This window comes from Pempheris klunzingeri, chromosome 9, assembly GCF_042242105.1.
Source record: "Pempheris klunzingeri isolate RE-2024b chromosome 9, fPemKlu1.hap1, whole genome shotgun sequence".
Classification (NCBI taxonomy): domain Eukaryota; kingdom Metazoa; phylum Chordata; class Actinopteri; order Acropomatiformes; family Pempheridae; genus Pempheris; species Pempheris klunzingeri.
The window spans coordinates 2,735,431-2,755,011 of NC_092020.1; the positions used below are offsets into that span (position 1 = coordinate 2,735,431).

The window sequence follows — 19,581 nt, forward strand, 5'->3', positions numbered from 1 at the left end:
TAGTGATCTTTCAGTCGCTGCACCCAGCAGCCTATGCCGTCGTCTACTCTGGTATAAACCATCTATCTAAACAAGCTCATGCTATCTGATTTACTGTTACTCATCATCACCACAAAAACAAAAACAAAAAAATCAATTTTGATCTGATGTAAGTTGAGTTGTTTTATTAGGTGAGCTTTAGAGTCAAATACTGTTAGTCATGGTGTTTTGAGATGGCTTAAGTAGCCAGGCGTGGCCTGTGAGGTGTGTATATTCTTATTTATTACAGGCTGAGAGGAATTACAAATTAGTTATTGATCACGGTAAAGAGGGTGACTTGGATTTGTAGGCCAGGAGATGCCGCCCGGCCACTTGGGGCCCGGGGCGCCAGCGTCATCGTGGTTGGGCGTGGACGCAGCCCGGCCACAGGCTATTGGTTATGCAGCCGGAATTGCCAGATGCGTGTAAAAACCTACACTTTCCGTCAATTTTATAATATTACTGCAGATTTAGCGAACTTGAGATTAACGATTTTGGTTGGAATCAAAACTCAACAAGGTACTAATATTGGTTACAAATGTGTCTTAAAATGTTTGCACATGTTGAATAACGTGATGGTGTTGCAGTGCGGAACAGCGACGGCAATCGGTGAAGTGTGTCGTATTGTAGCTCCTGAAAGGGGGGACGGTCGCGCAGCTCTGGCAACCCAGTGCTAGGTTTCAGCTGCATCACGCAGGTCTGGTGATACATACTCCGGCGTGTAGCATCTACGCTTGAATCAGGTAACTTCCTAAATCCAACTATTGCTTAATCTGACTCAGTATAACGCTTTGCCAGGTTTGTATCCTTTAACCAGATGAAATAGAAAAAGATTTGTGCTCCAGGTTCTGTTATAATACCGTTAGTTAGCGGATGCTAGCGTGCTAGCAAGGTAAGTGTTAACACTAGCTAATAACATGGCGCCGGCTGAGACAGAGGGCCGCTTTTGTTCTTGTGTCTGGGTGCGGTAGTGAGCATACTGAAGGCCACGCTGCCTGGCGAAAATAAAAGAGTCCCTTAATTACTTGTCCATTACTTGGCTTCTGTGAACTTTTAAACATTTATCGTAATGTTTCAACACCAGAGATATTGTCGAATGAAAGTAACTTAGCTCCACATTGTTGCGTGCTAGCACTAGCTAGCTGGGAATGAATGCGTGTTCGCGCTGTTAGACTTTAGGTTTGGACGAGCGGGGGACAAGGTGATGCTGCTTTTGGCAAATGCTTGCTATTTATGTTGTAGACGACAACATTATTCTCTGTTGCTGGGGAAAGCCACGACGCATATATATATTTTGAGCTATATTTGAATTTAGTAGCTATCGTTTCATACCGGAATAACAAATGGCCTCAAGATGGCGCTGTGTCCATTTGAAGCTTTGGTGAAGACCTTTGACTATTTTACCTTTTGTAGAAATAAACGCACCCCGGCCAATTTGATCGATATGGTACACCTGCAGATGTGTAGGATAGATCTAAAATGCCAGTCAAGGTCCACAAATGTAGGCTAACATTAGTAGTGTTCCCCTTTTGTAATGAAAACTGCTGCTTTTAGGGTTTACTGGCACATGGGTGGGAGACACACTATCTATCTACACACTAAAGTTTGTAAACTAAATGGATGAACACCTATTGGCACCATTGATGTTGTATTCAAAGACTGATCTGGTATTTTTCTTCAGGGATTGTGACCAGTCATGGCAGATGAGGGATATGTAGTACGCATCAGGGGTCTCCCATGGTCCTGCTCAGTGGATGAAGTACAGAGGTTTTTCTCAGGTAAGTGTTGTAAATGTATGTTATCATTTTTAAGAAAACGCCTCAACAATTAAAGTAATCAGAAATTGGTTGTTAATAATGTGTTTCAAATACAGATTGCAAAATTGTCAACAATGGAGGCGGCATTCACTTCACCTACACGAGAGAGGGTCGTCCCAGTGGGGAGGCATTTGTTGAGTTGGAGACAGAAGATGACCTGAAGATTGCAGTAAAGAAGGACAGAGAAACTATGGGTCACCGATATGTAGAGGGTGTGTACAACTGCTTGCACACAATGAGTCCTTTGAGTTGTCTCAACTTGTAAATTGTGGTAGCTGATTGTTAATGTCCTGTGATGCAGTTTTTAAATCCAACAATGTGGAGATGGACTGGGTCATGAAGCACACTGGTCCGAATTGTCCAGAAACGGCAGGAGACGGGCTCGTCCGGCTACGAGGCCTTCCCTTTGGCTGCAGCAAGGAGGAGATAGTACAGTTTTTCTCAGGTAGGAATAAACCTTGCTCAGGGGTTGATTGTAAAACTTCCCTTTTACATAATGTTGGATATAAGTTGTTGTTTTGTTTTTTTCTTCATCTTCCTTATTTCATTTCTCCTACACTTAACAGTTTTATAGTATCTGATTTTACCAAGTCAATATGCCACTGGAAAATGATGATTACATACTCTATATTATTACATAATGGTTATTAAGTTTTTGGATCAATCGGTGTGGAAATGACTCCAGAAAAGTAAGCTAGTTATAATTTAAATGGAGAATAACTTGAAGTCTTTGTTCAGTTGAAGGGCAGGAATCTGTTATGCAAACACCCTTTCTCTTTTACTTTCATATCCATCTTTAGCCCATTTTCATCACTTTTTTTTTTCTTTTCTGTCTGATGTAGTCAAACGGCTTAATTTAAGATTTTACGTTGTCTGTACCCACTGGTAATTTACTAATGATGGAATGGGTCTCGCTCATCACTGACTGGACAGCCTTACCCCAGTATCATTGTTTCTTTTTCCCCCATTCCTCGCACCCTTGTCTTTTAAATACATTGTTTTCCTTCTGTAAACGATACGCCAAGCGCTGAATTAGTTCCTAATGGGCGAGCAGTAGTTAAACTCATGTCACCCACCAGGACCTGTTCTCTCTTCATCAACACACCAATGCTAGCCTGATGTCCCAAACAGTGCCCTTTTACCATGTTCTTCCTCTTTCCTCTCATTTCTATTTTATCCCCAAAACACAATTAATGTTAGTCGTTTAAATGGCCAGTCACTGGTTAAAAACTGAACTGGTATGTGTGATGATGTATAGAGTTTTCCATAAGTTTTCTATCTCTCTTTAGAGAAAGTTCTCTCTGTGATTGGGCATGTGATTTAATATGTCCCCTGCTGGGGTTATCTGTCCTTGGGTTGAAGGGTTGGAAATCGTGCCAAATGGGATAACATTGCCGGTGGACATCCAGGGGAGGAGTACGGGGGAGGCCTTCGTGCAGTTTGCTTCACAGGATATAGCTGAAAAGGCTCTAAAGAAACACAAGGAAAGAATAGGGCACAGGTGGGGATGGTTGGTTGGTTGGCTGGATAAGTTGCTTTTCTTATGGTGTGCACCCTCAACATCTGATCCAAATGCAAGTCGGACACTACATTAATCTTGGTTAATCTCAGACAAATTGTAATATTAACCACAAACACATACACAAATTGCCACAGTAGATTCACACATACCACATATTCACAATGTTCAATGGGAAGATTAGTGCTTGGGCACCATTCACAAATGTGAGACAAACCCTGAAATTAGAGTACATGCTTGATTTTGAGAACAAATGGTGTCTCAGCACTAAACATCAGTCCAGGTTGATAAGTGGTAAGGAGTCTCCCTGGTGGTAAAATCAGAGGGCCACTGTACACGTGGATCTGGAGCCCACTGTCACAGGTAATGATTAGAGTGGGTTGCAGAAGGGCTGGAGCCCTCTCTGTCCCTCTGAAACCAGGACAATGGCTGTCATGGCAAGGACACAGGATGCTTTATTAAATCAGATATAAAACTCACCTCAGGTAACCATAAGAAAAGTGTAAAAATCAATAAGGCCCTAATCAATTTGGATAGCTTAATTTTGCAACTCAGTTCTTTTTTTCTATTGACAAGTAGAATTAAGTTCTCAAAAGATTTTACTACTACCTATGGACTACACCATGACAGCATCTGCATAGCCCAGTTTCATCAGTATTGAGCAAATGCAGCTTTGCCCGGTCCATTCCCCATGCCCTCACTGTGGCATCTCTATGCTCTTAGGTACATTGAGATCTTCAAGAGTAGCCGTGCTGAGGTGCGGACCCATTACGAACCGCAGCGGAAGCCCATGGGCATGCAGAGGCCGGGCCCCTACGACAGGCCCTCTGGTGGTCGTGGCTACAACATGATGGGCCGCGGGGGATCCTATGACAGAATGCGTCGCGGAGGCTATGGAGGAGGTGGGTGACAAGTGAACTGGAGATTAACCACAATCAGATTTGGTAATATTAGCCTGTGCAGTTGTTTGAAATAATCACTTGCCATATGTCCCTTCGTGCTAACACTGCACAATAGAACTAACAAGATTGGGATGTAAAGTACTCGTAAGACCTTTATGTTAATCTCGACTTATGTACATTCAGGTGTATCGGATGGGCGGTATGGCGATGGGGGCTCTTCCTTCCAGAGTACAACAGGCCACTGCGTCCACATGAGGGGCCTGCCATACAGAGCGACAGAGACAGACATCTACAATGTAAGTCAGAGGAGTGACTGAAACACAAGAATCGCCGAAACCCTCTTTTCTGTGAGCATATTGCAGATACGGTCGCATCTTACAAAAATGCGTGACTTTGTCCAATTTTTTTTAGTTCTTCTCGCCATTGAATCCGGTGCGGGTTCATATTGAGATCGGCCCAGACGGCAGAGTAACTGGGGAAGCAGATGTAGAGTTTGCAACGCACGAGGATGCCGTGGCAGCCATGTCTAAAGACAAAGCCAACATGCGTGAGTTTACAATAAGCGACTTTCCCACTTCCACCTGCATGTAGATATTTGATGATCATGTTTGTTTTTTTTCCCCTTCTCTCTGCCCCTCAGAGCACCGCTATGTGGAGCTGTTCTTGAACTCAACAGCAGGTGGCAGTAATGGAGCGTATGGCAGCCAGATGATGGGTGGCATGGGTGAGTATCAGTGTTGGAGACTAGTTGTGTCAGATGCAAACACACAAGCACAAAATCCTTGTGATGTTAAGCAGCAGCACATCTAATTCCGATGTCTTAATGTCCTCTCCACAGGGAACCAGTCGTCTTACAGCGGTGGTCAGCTGAGCTCCGGGTACTCTGGAGGATACAGCAGCCAGGGCAATATGGGCGGCTACAGTGACTATAGTGAGTGTCAGCTCTGTTAAAATGGGTTTCTTCTACATCCTTTCCTGCTCTCAACACAATTACTTAATGCACTGGAGCTTTATTGTGCTATGCTCTACACTAGGCTGATGTTGAGCCCTTGAAAAAAACTTGGATGGGCCTTTTTAAAGTGTCTGTGTCTCTGTACAGTTCATTGATGAACTCCTCGGTCCTATAGTGTTTATTCTCTCTCTCTTGTTAGGTAACCAGGGCGGAATGGGAAGCAGTTACTACGGCGGCGGAGGAGGAGGTGGAAGCAGAGGCTCTATGAATGGACTGGGCGGGGGATGGGGAATGTAATTTGTTTTTTTTTCCCTTAATTTGATGTTTTTTTAACTCAGCATTTTGCTGGAAGGACTGGAAATGCAAGTCTCACCTAGTAAACATAGGGGTAGGGTCAGGTGAGGTTGTTTTGAAAATATTGAGGGGGTTTGTATTTTTTTTAAGTAGATGATCCTCAGAGAGAATGAGATCATCTGGTGTGATGAGAAGTGTCGGAGAGAAGCGCTGTTTGTCTTCCCCATTCCTCACAGATTTGACACATCACAGAAACTGTGCATTAAATTTTCATTACCAAGAAGTGTGATGTTTTTGTGTTATCGTTCTCCAGGCACCTGGCTGCTCCTCAAAGTTAACTCATCATGTGCTGGTGGCTTTAACATTAGTTTCATTGTCCTGAGTGCATGAACAATAAGTCAGAAAATGTCTATCTTCTGATGTCTAGACCTCGTTTCATCTTCACAGTGTTTAGCTTTTTTTATTTCCAGTTAAAATGTTAATCTGAATTTGAGACTTCATATGGTCAGCATGTTTTCTTTTCTCCAAGTGTGACTGTTGGGGCGGTTTCTCTGGATGAGTGCTTTACGGAGGGCAAGTGAATTTCAAATCTGCTGACATGAAGGTTTCTACTGCTTCAAATGCTATTTGTATTTCCTGTGCACAAAGTGAATAAACTAGTCTGGAATATCTTATTGAAACGAGCATTGCAAAACACAAAGCTTTATTCATTTATCAAATGTCTAAAAAAAACTTTTGGTCACCATTCCTAAATTAATTAAGAAAATGGCTTTGTAGCAGTTGGGACGATCCACAAAACCCTGTTGTTATAATACATTCTAAAATAGTTAAATTTGTTAACATTCTACAGTCATTTACATGATGATTTTGCACGTATCCAGCAGTGAGGCCATGGCTGCAAAGACTGTTGCAGAGTAGATGTGAGACAAGTTAAACAATATCAAAGTGAAGTACAAGTGTTGTCTACAAGCCAGTTACACAAATGACCCTCAAACACAGAAAACCAGCAGTAAACTTGATCGGACCTCAACATAATCTACATCCATGGTTTGAATTAATTTAAAAACCACACGCCGTTTTAAAATGGTCAGTTACTGGTCTAAATTGTCAAATTGTTATTCCAGCCCAAAGGAAAAAAATGATCACATAAATATCTTAAACTATTTCAACTTCCTAAGCAAAATTCAGGTCTCAACATACAGTTTGCATAAGCTCAGCTCATCCCATCAACGCTCAAATGTGGCTATTTCATTTACTACAGATGAACTAAAGCTCCTGAATTTCAGGTAACGGTGGAAATGGAGCACCAAATCGCATTTCCATAAGATTTGATGACAGTTTTCTCTTAACATGAGCGGTTAAAAATCGTGGCAGATGAGTACGTGCAGTGTTAGAAAGCTCTTGTAGAAACGTTGACGTTGGCGGGTGCTTTGTGTCAGGAACCTGTAGTGGAGCTTCTCTGCAGCAGGAGGGAGTGGCACATGTCGCACACCCTCACAGGCCGGGGGTAGGAGGGTAAGGCCAGCTCATTACCGGAGCAGCTGTTGCAGTAGATGTCTCCACAGTTTCTACAGTGGTGCTGCAACACAGTCATGGACAGCTCATTGACATTAATGTGACAAAGAAGAATTCGAGAAGTACAAATAAAATCCAATGAAGGAGGAGCCCACCTTTCTGCGTGCGATGGAGAACTCCTTCTGACACTGCTTGCATTGAGTGGCCTCATCATCTTTCAGCCAGGCGTGGCCCTGAGGGGAGCAAAGATCATTCAAAAAATGGCTCCTCTAGACTTTTTTTTTTTTAAATCAAATATTACTGCAGTGATTGTACAAATACAAGATTCTTCACAGTTTACCTTCAGAGCTTTGTTGACCTCCTTAAAGTCCTCCATCTTTAATTTAGACCTTTGACAAAGATGATGGCAACATTAAAAAAAAAAACCTTATGACATGGAATTGTACAGATTATTAACAAAATAAAGGAAGACAACTTCAGTAGTACTGACTGGCTGAGATGCAGTCCCATCTCCTGTAGTGCCTGCTCCTGCTGCTCGCATGTCTGCTGCAGCTGCTGCTTCTCCTTCTTCAAATCCTGCAGCTCCTGCACCAGCAGTTCACAGAGAAACAAGCACCGTTACCTCACAGTACTATACAATATTTTGCTGAAGTTGTTGCACCACCTCCATCACAAATATTGATATACGACCAAATGTAAATACAGGAACTACTCTTTAACATGCATCATCTAATCAAAACACCACTGGAGCAGGTTTGAGACTGAAACCCCCGAAGTGAAATGAGCTACACAGAAGCACCTCTATACCTTTTTAAAAGTGGTCACATTGTGTCTGTGTCTGGTAGCTACACACACATTCTCAGTCCTGCAAATCAATCTGCACTGCACCTAATGAAGACTTCTGTGTAGGTTGACTGATAAGACCCAGAGAGTGTGTGTGTGTGTGTGTGTGTGTGTGTGTGTGTGTGTGTGTGTGTGTGTGTGTGTGTGTGTGAGACACTGACCGCATGCAGGCCCTGGAGTTGCTGCAGCTGTGTGCGAAGCTCGATACTGTTGTCCTGTTCCCGCTGGAGGGCTTTCTGCAGACTTTGTCTCTCTTCCCTCTCAGTGCGCAGCTCATTCTCCAAACCCAGCCTGAGAACGGATGTGTGTGATGTTAAACTAAAACAAGATAATGATGAGGGATGCATTTCACATCAATGGCGTTTTTTTTTTTTTTTTTTAAACTTAATATATGAAGAGAGCTTAGACTTGAGTTAACCTCTGCAAAACTGTCTTTTTAAATCTGGTTTTAAACCTGTGGAAGATTAATTGAAATTAAAAACTTTGTGTCCCATTAAACATCAGTGGGAAAAAGGCTTCTGATGCACATACTGACACTGAATTAATAGTGGACTCCTGATCATTCTGACATATTCTTCTAAACTTAAATACATATTTTTTAGTGTAAATATTTGATCTTTGTTACACTCTGCAGTGATTGTTGGACCTCAAGATGTGATGGAGCGACAGGTGCATCCAGTGCACCTTCAAAGGAAATTCCCTTTCCTGTACAAAGACATATGGAAGCAATCTTCTATAGTTGAGATAGGTATAGAAAGTTACTTAAGTTAGTCTTGGACCTGATTTTAGTTCAGATTTTACTGATCTTAAAATGAATCCAAGAAGAGCCTCACATTAACTCATGTTGGCCTGATTTGAACAATGTTATTTAGATATTTAAAGTCATTTTATACCTCCGTACAATGAGGTTTGCTTTGTAATCTGTGAATATGTTCATTTTATTATTCTGTTTTCCAATGATGTGTCTTTACTTTAGCGTGTCCAGGTCAGTGAGTTGTTTCTGCAAAGCATCCACTTTTTCTTCCAGCTCCGCCCTCATATCTTTGTCAGACTGGTCACTTTGTCTGCGCTCTCGCTCCGAGTTCTGCAGTCTAGGACGCACCGAGAAGAAGGATATTAATTGAGAGGAATATAATATTAAACACACAGAAAAAGGCAAAATACACCTGTGCGACCTGTGCTCCAGTTCCACCATGGCTTTCTCCATTTCCTCCATCTTCTGCTCAAGCTGCGCGGCCTCCGTCTGCTTTTTTTCCGCCTCTCGTTGCGAGTCCTGGAGACCCACATGGGCTGTGTCAGTGTTAGTTCTGTCCGAGTGGGCAGGCAAGAGGAAGAGATTGTGCATTGATGCGTGCCTACCTGAGCTTTGTGGAACATTTGCAGATTCAGAGCCTTGACTTGGTCCAGCTGGAGCCGCAGGGCTGCCAGCGTGTCCTGTTTCTCATGTGTGTCCTTCTCCAGCAGCTTCATGGCCACCTCTATCTCCTGCTTCAGGCCCATCTGGAGCTCCAACTCACGCTCCAGCTCCTGACACCAGGCAAGGCCAGCGTACAAAAGGCATGAGTCAAATTCAGTTCTACAAAAACAGCGGACATGATGTCTTGCAGTACTGCGCTATAGCCTGCTGATACCTGACCTGGCGAATGCGCTTTTCCTCTTTATACTGCTTCCAAACCACACTGTACATCTCGTCCAGGCCCTGTCGAGTCTGTTTGTACGTCTCCAGCTCCACCTGGCTGTCCTGAAGAGCCGCCTGGAAAAACAAACACATGCTTTGGCTATTTTTTTTTTAAAATCAGATTCGCTGTTGTTTAGCTGCAGTTACTTGCAGACGCTTTCTGACCTCTTCCTTTTTCTGGCTGGACTGCAAGATCGACTCATTCTCGCTCCTCAGTTGTTCCTGTTCCTCCCGCAAAGAGTTAATTCTGTCTGTCGCTGCCGTCAGCTGAGGAGAAGAAAAACACGCGCTCAGTCATTGAAACGCGCCTAATGCACACAGGTGTTGGCATTTTTTTTAGACAGCTGTTTACACACGGCAGGTCTGACCTCCTCTACAAGTTTGCTGTTGGTCTTCTCTAGAGAGTCCATCTTAGCCTGCAGGTCAGTGACGGTGCCACTTAGGTGACGATTTAACTCCTCAATGTAGTGCTTCTGATCTAATATGGCTGTCATCTTGGAATCACTAAAAGAGAAAGAATAAAACAGGGTTGAGTGTGCTTTTTAGGGTCTATTTGGAATTTAATTACTACCACACCAGAGCCCAAAGTTCAAACTAAAATAATTAAAGCAGAGCAGGCGAGATCCTCAATCCATCTGAACGCAGGCACTCACTCTTTTGGAGTCTCACTATTGGCCGGGTCTTTCAGATACAGGGAGAAATCGATAACTCCCACCTACGCAGGAAAGAAGAAGTGATTACAGAGTATCCTTGTTTCTCACGGAGGAAAATAAGGTGTGACTGCTGGGATGTGTAGTCCCACAGAACCTGCCAGCACTCACCTGAGAATCAAGATCCTCCCCTTTAATGCAGAGGTTAGCGTCAATTACGTTGAGGCCCACCAGTAGTCCCCCCATCACTCCCCCCTCCTCCTCCATCATCAGTGCTCCAGAGTCATAAAACTCACTAAGAGGAGATGAAGAAAGGGAATACAGAGAGAAACTGTTAATGTGAACATGAACCTTCAAGTATTAAGCACCTGCTTGTATAGAACTGATCACAGTTACTCACCTCAGGAGATCTTTGCGGTCCAGCAAAGCTTTCATATAATCAGCTACTTTCTTCTGCATGAGCGCTAAATGCAGCCAAGCCCTCGCTCTCCCCAAACCAGTCCTGAAAGGAGAATAAAATAAATGAATAAAAGACTCAAACTGTCGCTGAAAGTACAAGCATACCTTACTTGGTAGGTTTACATACTTAATGCCGGGCAGGTCTCTGGCACTTGTGGCAATGTTAACAGACTCTGGACACAACTTCTCAACCAGTTCCAGGGGTCCCCATATGGACTTGTTCTGGCCAATGAAGGATTTCTTGGCTGAAAGAAAACGCAAAATATGAAAGTGATTTCTGTACGCTCTGGTGCAGACATGGGATCGGGTCACGCTCAGAAGGCCAGCCTCGTGGACTGTCTCACCTTTCAGCCCGTGTTTGAGGCACTGCTCCAGGACGACAAAGAACTGCTGCAGAGGAGGGTACTCCGAGTCCAGCGTCCTGCCCAGACTCAGGGAGGACTGAATCAACACTTTGATGCTCAGCTTCATCATGCTGAGGAGGTTGGATCTCTCTATTGCCATGGGGTCTTTGGGGGGCAGAACTGCAAAGAACACAAGGCAAAGTAAAAGGAGACATCATAAGACAGATAAGATATTTATTTATTGATCCCTCAGTGGGGAAACTTTGCTGTTACAGCAGCTCAAAGGGACAGACAAAAAAAATAAAAGCACACAGTTAAGAATTAGAAAAATTAAATAGCAGAATATAATATAATATATACAGTGGTAAAAACCTATGTACACAAAAAAATGTAATTACAGAGACAACAACAACAACAGGGTGAAGTGAAGTGGGGTGAGAATTATTGTACAGTTTATGTTATAGTAAAGTGCACAGGTGGTGGTGGTGGTTGGTGCAGCAGACTATAATGCAGCATTGTACAGTCTGACTGCAGTCGGGATGAAGGACCTGCGGAAGTGCTCCTTCTTACACCTGGGGTGTATCAGTCTGTGACTGAAGGAGCTGCTTAAGGCCCCCACAGTCTGATGCAGAGGGTGGGAGGTGTTGTCCAAGATGGAGGACAGTTTGGACAAGGTCCTCCTCTCTCCCACCACCTCTATGGGGTCCAGGGGGCAGCCACAGACCGAGCCGGCTCTCTTAATTAGTCTGTTGAGCCTGTTCTTGTCCCGCTCAGAGCACCCCCCTCCCCAACACACCACTGCATATGAGACCACAGATGCCACCACAGTCCTCAGGAGTGGTCTGCTCACTCCAAAGGATCCTAGCCTCCTCAGCAGGTACAGTCGACTCTGACCCCTCTTGTAGAGAGAGTCAGTGTTGTCTGTCCAGTCCAGTTTATTATTAAGGTGAACACCCAGGTACTTGTATGTCCTCACTCTCTCGATGCCAAGTCCCTGGATGCTCACTGGTGCAGTGATGGAGGGTTTCTTGTGGAGATGCACCACTGTGTCCATAAAATACAGGATCAACACTGGAGAGAGACCAGCGTGACTTTGTGCACAGTCATCAGTTTATAAAATCAGGGTTTCACACTTTAGGTCAGCTGACACTTAGCCAAACAGGAAGTAGTGAGATGGACTTTATTTTATAACTTAGACCAACATGGGAGTGTAAGTTTGAGGGGTAAAGGTTACCTGGAAGCGGCCTACCTGGAAGCTTTTTTGCAGTGTTGTTCAGATCATTCACGGGCCCCCTCTCCGTCGGGGAGCTCGCAGCGGATCCCTGTGAGAGATTTCTCGGGGCAGCGGCGTAGCTCACCCCGCTGCTGATCGTCTCCGTGGCCTTCCGAGCCAGAGACAGGAGAGGAGCCGACCAGCTGCTCTCTGCCGCCGGCGACGCAGGCTTCTCCGTCCGGTCCGGCTCGTCGCTGCCGCCGGACTCCTCGTCCGTAGCGGCTCCCGACATTTCGGGCTCATCTCGTAGTTGGTTTACCTCGTCGTCCTCAACAGCTGTGTTTACTTCCTCTGAATCGTCGGCCATGTTTCTTTTACCCCCCTCCTCCCCCTCAGCCTGAGTATTCACGTGACCGGATCAGAGCAATCACGCGCGCTCAAACAACTTCATTCTCCTTCGTTGGTGCGGAAGTGAGTTCATAGGCTCAGTAGCGCCACCTACTGGAGTCTGTGGTAGACTGTAAAACATTTATTTAAAGTATTGAATTGAATAATTAATTTTTAATACTTTAGGCACACTTAGATAATGCTTGTGATCAGACAATATGATTAAGAAGCATTTGTGAATTTTCATCAAAGTAGTTATTTACACGTGAAAAATTGCTTTTTTTTCCAATATGTTCTATATAAAGTGATGTAGTGACTCCATATCCGTACCGGAAATTATTACTACATCGGCCACATCGAATACATATCTATGTATTGGATTTTAGAGCATCTTATCCTTTGTATTAATTCTATAGAAAGCTTGTGAGGAAAATGTTACACCTGAGCAGTGGTGGGTTACACTTGCTGAATGTTTTAACTTTTGGAAGAGTAACTTAAAAAAACAACAACCTAATACTAAACTGGACTAACTACTAAACTAAATACTAACTTTAAGAAGTAGCTAAAATGGTCAATCAGATTGTCCCCAACTTTTGGCCAGTCAGAGTGGTTCTTTCCTTCGGCCAATCAGAAAGCCCCTTACATGTATGGATCAGATCAGCAATACATCTCATACAACTTAGTCAAGCCAATTTAAATTATTAAAGCTGTGCCAAAGAGATGCTGTGGAGTTGGTTGCACCAGGATTTAATCCCACATCGCTAATCTCTGATTTGTTCCACCGAAAAATATCCTGGTAGAAGGGTTTTATGGCTGCACTGCTCATCTACCAGTGTGTGAAAGGAGCCACTTGTGTTTCTCGACCCTGTACCAGCTGAGCCTATTTAAGGGGCGCAAAACCAAACCAATTTTACTTGCATGAACTTAGTATTAACAGCCGTAGTCTAATGTTAGCAGCACAAATGCTTTCAGTCAATAGCACATGCAGGGCAGAGAGTCTGTGAGCCTGAGTGTGCTTTTTAGATCTCTCTGAGAATCAAGGCAGGTAATAATTGGATCAAATGTGCAGCCTGTTAAAGAATAACTTGTAGTTTGGCCTCAGGTTACTAACAGTTATCCTCTGGTTGGAGCTCAGCTGTCAGAGCACACTGTTGTCGGCAGCTAGCATACTGTTGGTAGAGCAGGACTGAAAAGTCAAATATCTCAATGAGGTAAAACCGGGTGTCGGCAGGACACCTCTGACCCCTGAGTGGGTCACTGACGGGCCTTAATACACCAGTTTGATGCTGGAGAATTAAAGTGAATTAAATTAATCTTTTCTGTGTATCTTGCACTTTCTAGGTCAGGCAGAGGTAGAGGTGTTTTTGCCTGACATGGTGTTTTCAGGTCAGGTAGTTTCATTGGCTGCTGTTCTACTGAAGAGAGGGTTGTTTGTTTCCTCCACAGAGGGGCAGTAATGTGTCGCAAGCTGAAGTTCCCGGATGTGCCGATCTGCGCTCAGGTGTGGTGCAGTTCCTGGTTTTACCACGTGATGGCGCAGACAAGCTGTCAATTGTTTTCAGGTGACACCTCTTACAAGGTGCTTTTATTACTGTTTTAACAGCAGTCCAGTTAAGACTCTGCACTTATTCTTTAATTCCTGTATCACCGGCTGTCTGAACCTTTAAACATTTTCAATATCACTCTAATTATTTTACCTTTTACAATTTGTTCTCTTGGATGCTTAAACCGCTGGAGCCATTGGAGAAAGGTGTTTGTAGTGTAGACTGCAAACTGAGTGAATGGGCTGAAGAAGAGTAATTGTTTATAGTAAAACTTAAAGGCAAGAAAAAAGAACACAACATTCCTATCTATCTACATATCTGTCTGTCTGTCTGTCTGTCTGTCTGTCTGTCTGTCTGTCTGTCCGACATCTAACCTACAAAAGGAAACAACTAAGTACCAATAGAGGCCAACAGTGCCAAGACAGCAATTCCAAATAAATAAATGAATAAATAAATACGAGAACAAATAGATAAATAAATAGATACACACACAAACATAAAAACCAAATAAATACATAAATAGATAAATAATGAAACTATTTTTAACCTTTTTAAAATCTGAAAAAATTAAATGGGACAAGTGATGGGCAGATAGACAACTTTACAGTGGCTTTTGAAGCAGAAGAGCTCCTGAGGTTTCAACACTTTAAGAGGAAGGCGAGACCACTGATAAGATAACGTGACTTACTGTCTAACAACGTGCACAGGATGCACCATAGTAACAGATTAATAGCAAGTGCAATCTGCCAAACTATAAACACTTCAGCAATGTGACCAGAGTATTGGTGGCCCTATATAGCTAGAATAATCTATTAATTAACGCAGTATGGAGTGGCTGTGATGTCCTGCCACACACACACACACACACACACACACACTCCTGTAGGCGTGGTGAGCGGCGGTGGGGCATAAATACCGCGGAGCCTCTGTCCGGACGCTCTCTCTCTCTGCGCTCCTCTCAGGCTCCACAGCCGCTCAGCAGCCCTCTGAAGTCACACCGAGAGGTCGCAAAGGAGCGGAATTAATTCGCAGAAAAACACACCGATAAAAAAAAGAAAGAAAAAGAAAGACAGAAGTCGAAGGGATATCCCGAAGCGGAACAAGTGGAAGGAATACGACTTATTTTCATTTTTCTCCTGAGAGAATCACTGGAAGTTTTGGCATCATGAGGATTTTCAGTGTTGTGCTGCTGCTGGTTCACGCCTTGGGTGAGTTTCATGTGTGAGGAAACAAGAAGTGCGTCTCTTTCTCTGCTGATTTAGATCCTCAGGGTTTGACATTTGCGCCTTCCTCTCTCCTATGAACGTCTGCAGCATGGCCGGAGCCAATAACATGTCTTGTAAACTTCATAACCTTTAAGGCGACGGTTTTCACGATGCCAGGCTATTCAGGAACTAATGGGGTCATCTCTCTTATTTTAGAGCATGCTTTATGTAACTGGATACATTTATTTTTAACTCATATTCTTGCCTCACATTAGCTAACTGTCTGTCCATGCATTTTGTCTGCGTGTGTGTGAGACAGAGAGAGTTTATGCCAACTTCTATTTGCCCACAACTTCTAACCCTGTCCCTCTGAGGGAGGCTTTCTAGTCCAAACCGCACTTTTGGCTCAGTTGCCACTCTGCAGCAGTGCTCCTGAGCAAGGCAAGTGAATTCCTACCAACCCCTGAGGACCAGGCTCTGTATCCGAGCCTGTGCGTTTCCTAACCGGGATCAGTGTGATGGCACTGAAAGCCAAAAACTCCTGCCTGGAGCCTGCTTGTGCACAACATGTTTGGACTTGTCCTCAGTGGTCCAGCCCACCTTGGCACACTAACCTGTGAGCGCTGATTGTCCCCTAGAGGAGGTGTTTCTCCTCTGTTCTGCTGCATCAAACTTACATGTACTTTAAAGGTATTAATCGCTGCTCTCTCCCACAGTTGTGTCCAGGATGGCCAGCGGGGCTGCAGTTGACCGATATGACAACAACAGGCTTCACATCAACTTTTTGGACACAACCAAAGACAGTAAGGCAGAGGAGGAGAGCAGGAGCGTGGCCGTGACAACATCGGATTACGGTCAGGAAGACGAGGAGGAAGAGGAGTACGACGGTGAATATTATTATGAAGACGAGTATGAAGACGGCATGTCTGGAGACTTTGAAATGCCAGCAGGTAAAGGAGTCAAGTTTGTCGTTTTCTCGAAGTTCTCATCACAGTTTTTATTCAGTCTTTACTTGCTTCCTCAACAAAGACAGTAAAGCATGTCTTCCTTTTGTCCCCTGTTTTCCGTTTAGTCGCCCGGTCGAGCAAACCCATCGACCCGTCCGCCATCCTGGAGGCTGAAACCACTGTGGGAAAGAAAAGGAGAGGAAAGGGAAGAAAGAGGGGGAAGGGCAAAGGAAAGAAGAGGAACCCTTGCCTGAAGAAGTACAAGGATTTCTGCATTCACGGCACCTGTCAGTACCTGAGGGACATCCGTGCCCCGTCCTGTGTGTGAGTATTAGCCCTGCGTCTTATCTGCACGCTGTCTCCGCCGCTCCAGATCCACTGGATCGCTAACCCTCTCTGTCCTGTGTGCAGGTGCCACCCGAGTTACTCCGGGGAGAGGTGTCAGTTTTTCACGCTGCCCTTGGAGAAGCCCCAGGAGGGCTACAACCGGACCACAGCTCTGGCCGTGGTGGCGGTGGTGCTGTCGTCCGTCTGCCTCACCATCATAGGCCTTTTGTTATTGCTCAGGTAAGTCATAGACTCTCTCTCTCTCTCACACACACACACACACACACACACACACACAGATGAAGGGATTTTCTAGAGGCTTAGCTGATACGTAGACACAGAAAATAGCCTGAACGAGCTCCTTTCCTTTTGTTTATTGCAGGTTTCACAAGCGGGGAGCGTATGATGTAGAGAATGAAGAGAAGGTCAAACTAGGGTTAGCGTCCAACCACTGAAGAGACAAAGAGAGGTGAGTAGCAAGGAAGAGGGCCACAGACACGTACACTGACAACCATTCTTCTCTCTTTGTGAATGAAACAAGTTTTCCTCATTGCCTCCCTTGCTCTTTTTTGTTGTCGTTCTGCATGGTAGGCAAAGATGCGGAAATTCTACCTCAAAATAGAAAAAGAGAAGTGAACCGCGGAAGGAGGTCCTGGAGGGAAAAAGGGATCGTACATGAAGAAGGGAACAGAGGTCGCTGACCCTGTGCTAAACGTTCAGATGTAAAATGGGCAGCTGAACATATTCCTGAAGGCCTCAGAAGAAGACGGCCCGCCTGAAACTGGAATACTACCGGCCCAGAGGACGGACTGGAGACGTGACGAGCACGAAGGAGCGAGGAGGAAAAGGAACATGTCTAGACTCTGTGCTGCTTCTTGACTGCGCCAAAAAGAGGCCGATTCAGGCTGAACTGAACGAGACAACGAGAGCTCAACCTGGATTTGTTTTTGTATTTTCCTGCACAAGTCCATCTTTTTCTTCTTTTTTTTTTTTTTGTGTACAGTTTAAACGGTATATTTATAATTTTAATTTATTTATTTAAGCTAACTGTATTTATAGAGATTTTAACCACCTTCAACAGTTTTGAAAAAAAATGATGATGTTACAGTTGTTTTTATATTCCTTATTGGACGATATGATATTTATTTATGAAACAGAAAAGCAAACAATGCAGAAGCTCCTTGAGATATCAAGTATTTCATGAAAAGAGATATGATGCATAGATGTCTGATTCCTGGCTTTAACTTTTGGCACTCAGTAGATGATCAATAGCACTGTGATTAATAAATTGATCATTGAATAGACATGATTTTTTTTTTCTTCAGGGTAGTTTCATTGAGAGGAATGCTTTTTTCCAGGAACGCCCTGCTCAAACTCACACATTTACACACATCCACACCTGGAAGCTGCCCAGTACAACCAGTTGGATCTGTCAGCCACTAAGGAGCTCCACTGTAGAAGCTGGAGGTTCAGGGCCTTGCTCAAAGGCACATCAGCGGTGGTAAAAGGGGGGAAGGGGCAAGCGCCGCCACATTAGGGTCAGTGGTGTGCCTCGATGTTATAATGAATCCATTGCACTGGCTATGTATTTATTAAAGGCAACATAAAGCCTGTGCACTCAGCGTCTGTATTGTTAAGAAACATTTTAAAAGGGAGTCAAATATGAAATGCACTGTAGCAAGAATTTGGTATGAATATGTTATCATGTCATGTCATCTCGCCATCATTTTAGGAGAAACTCCCTCAGATCCATGTTCAGCTGTCAAGCAAAAAATGTGAATTAAAGTGTTCCACCCTTTCAAATCCTGTCCTGCAGTTTTGAAGTGATTGCTATTTATGTGATTTTTTTTTTCCAGAGCAAAATAATAAAGAAAAAGATTATCAGAACTCTTGACTCTTGCAGTTTTTCACTTTGATGAACCAAACTGTACAAATCAAAGCGTCGTGCGCTCAGCAGTAATAGGAGGGTCAGATGTGATCAGCTAAGTAAGGTCAAGTTTGTTTTTCGCTCTTTGGTCCACTTCCTGAGCGGGACCACACATTAATGTGATATTTTGGAGTGGCCAGTCTGGATAATGATAACACCAGTGTGATCTTTAGACCCATTCAGGGGCTGTAATTATAGTAAAGATAATATTTTATTTCCCCTGTCTCTGACGTGAGAGCCACCGCTTTTAACCACAGCACCTGTATCCTGGCCATTAGTGCTATTATGTCCAGTGCACTAAAGGCAAATATTTTTAGTCAGTGCTGTGTAGATATGGACTCAGAAAGCCTTCCTAGGTTTAAATCCGGTTATCTGGGCGGGCCTCGTAGTGTGGATATCTATGTTTAATTACTATACTTGTCCCCAGTTGCACAGTTCAGCAAACGACTGTCATTTAAATAAGAGGTGTTTCTCTTTGGGCCGAATGTAAAAAGAAGACATTATCACCTTCATGTGTTGACAACGGTGTCATCAGTCTCAGTGACAGATCAATCATAATGAAGTGCAGTGAGGATTCACTTACCGCTGTGTGTATGTACTGAGCTGTGGGGAACAGATGCGCGGCCAGGGAACACCTGATGTTCAGCCACAGCACATCACGCCACAGCACCACACATCATTACTCACACAGCCAACAGATGTCATGTTCAAAGACACACCACCAAGTATAACATCTCAGACCTCAACCAGCCCCGAATGCCGCAGAGTTCAGAGAGACCACATACGGCAAATACTAGCAGGATGCAACAATGCTGTCACGTATGCCGCACACAGGTTTAATGGGGGTAAGGAAAGTCAAAAGACCCAGCTGGGCTCAAAGGCAGGCTGAGACCCAGCCAAATGTTAGTCACCCCTTGAAGTCAGAGCCTCCTACACGGATGTTGTTACACCGACACTGTGTCTGTGTGTGTGTGTGTGTGTGTGTGTGTGTGGGAATGTGGTAGAGAAATGCCTTGGTGTTGCGTCTGTGTGGGTTACGG

At 44.1% G+C, this 19,581-nt stretch overlaps 3 protein-coding genes across 5 annotated transcripts; 2 read left to right on the plus strand and 1 right to left on the minus strand.

The window, feature by feature from the left end:
* The first annotated feature begins 691 nt into the window (after positions 1-691).
* Positions 692-6,186, plus strand: LOC139207728 (heterogeneous nuclear ribonucleoprotein H-like). Of its 2 annotated transcripts, none has more exons than XM_070837481.1 (11): positions 692-761; positions 1,700-1,796; positions 1,892-2,047; positions 2,137-2,280; positions 3,198-3,336; positions 4,078-4,256; positions 4,440-4,552; positions 4,668-4,803; positions 4,897-4,980; positions 5,095-5,187; positions 5,408-6,186. In XM_070837481.1, exons 2-11 carry the CDS (start codon positions 1,715-1,717, stop codon positions 5,503-5,505), a joined length of 1,224 nt encoding a protein of 407 aa, XP_070693582.1. In that variant the 5' UTR covers positions 692-761; positions 1,700-1,714; the 3' UTR covers positions 5,506-6,186. The 2 variants fall into 2 exon arrangements, with proteins under 2 accessions (XP_070693582.1, XP_070693583.1); XM_070837482.1 differs by having other exon boundaries at positions 5,095-5,191; positions 5,408-5,507.
* Positions 6,187-6,188: 2 nt separating this feature from the next.
* On the minus strand, positions 6,189-12,591 carry rufy1 (RUN and FYVE domain containing 1). The gene is made up of 17 exons (XM_070837480.1): positions 12,241-12,591; positions 10,992-11,171; positions 10,775-10,892; positions 10,589-10,690; positions 10,360-10,483; positions 10,192-10,253; positions 9,907-10,042; positions 9,704-9,805; positions 9,497-9,613; positions 9,220-9,387; positions 9,036-9,133; positions 8,832-8,951; positions 8,022-8,151; positions 7,508-7,602; positions 7,358-7,406; positions 7,173-7,250; positions 6,189-7,081 (listed from the first exon to the last, which is right to left on the minus strand). Exons 1-17 carry the CDS (start codon positions 12,569-12,571, stop codon positions 6,938-6,940), a joined length of 2,154 nt encoding a protein of 717 aa, XP_070693581.1. The 5' UTR covers positions 12,572-12,591; the 3' UTR covers positions 6,189-6,937.
* A 2,497-nt stretch (positions 12,592-15,088) lies between these two features.
* hbegfa (heparin-binding EGF-like growth factor a) lies at positions 15,089-18,501 on the plus strand. 2 transcript variants are annotated; one of them, XM_070837159.1, is made up of 6 exons: positions 15,089-15,343; positions 16,057-16,290; positions 16,413-16,611; positions 16,699-16,854; positions 16,997-17,083; positions 17,206-18,501. In XM_070837159.1, the coding sequence occupies exons 1-5, from the start codon at positions 15,301-15,303 to the stop codon at positions 17,067-17,069; spliced, it is 705 nt and encodes a 234-aa protein (XP_070693260.1). In that variant the 5' UTR covers positions 15,089-15,300; the 3' UTR covers positions 17,070-17,083; positions 17,206-18,501. The 2 variants fall into 2 exon arrangements, with proteins under 2 accessions (XP_070693260.1, XP_070693261.1); XM_070837160.1 differs by lacking the exon at positions 16,997-17,083.
* Positions 18,502-19,581: the final 1,080 nt, after the last annotated feature.

Coding starts and splice junctions, on each gene's coding strand:
- hbegfa (XM_070837159.1), top strand. CDS start 15,301: ATGAGGATTTTCAGTGTTGTGCTGCTGCTGGTTCACGCCTTGG. Junction 16,291..16,412: donor AGACTTTGAAATGCCAGCAG/GTAAAGGAGTCA, acceptor TTTTCCGTTTAG/TCGCCCGGTCGAGCAAACCC. Junction 16,612..16,698: donor ATCCGTGCCCCGTCCTGTGT/GTGAGTATTAGC, acceptor TCCTGTGTGCAG/GTGCCACCCGAGTTACTCCG.
- LOC139207728 (XM_070837481.1), top strand. CDS start 1,715: ATGGCAGATGAGGGATATGTAGTACGCATCAGGGGTCTCCCATGGTCC. Junction 4,257..4,439: donor TCGCGGAGGCTATGGAGGAG/GTGGGTGACAAG, acceptor ATGTACATTCAG/GTGTATCGGATGGGCGGTAT. Junction 4,981..5,094: donor CCAGATGATGGGTGGCATGG/GTGAGTATCAGT, acceptor TCCTCTCCACAG/GGAACCAGTCGTCTTACAGC.
- rufy1 (XM_070837480.1), bottom strand. CDS start 12,571: ATGGCCGACGATTCAGAGGAAGTAAACACAGCTGTTGAGGACGACGAG. Junction 10,893..10,991: donor CCTCAAACACGGGCTGAAAG/GTGAGACAGTCC, acceptor GTTTTCTTTCAG/CCAAGAAATCCTTCATTGGC. Junction 7,251..7,357: donor AGGTCAACAAAGCTCTGAAG/GTAAACTGTGAA, acceptor TGCTCCCCTCAG/GGCCACGCCTGGCTGAAAGA.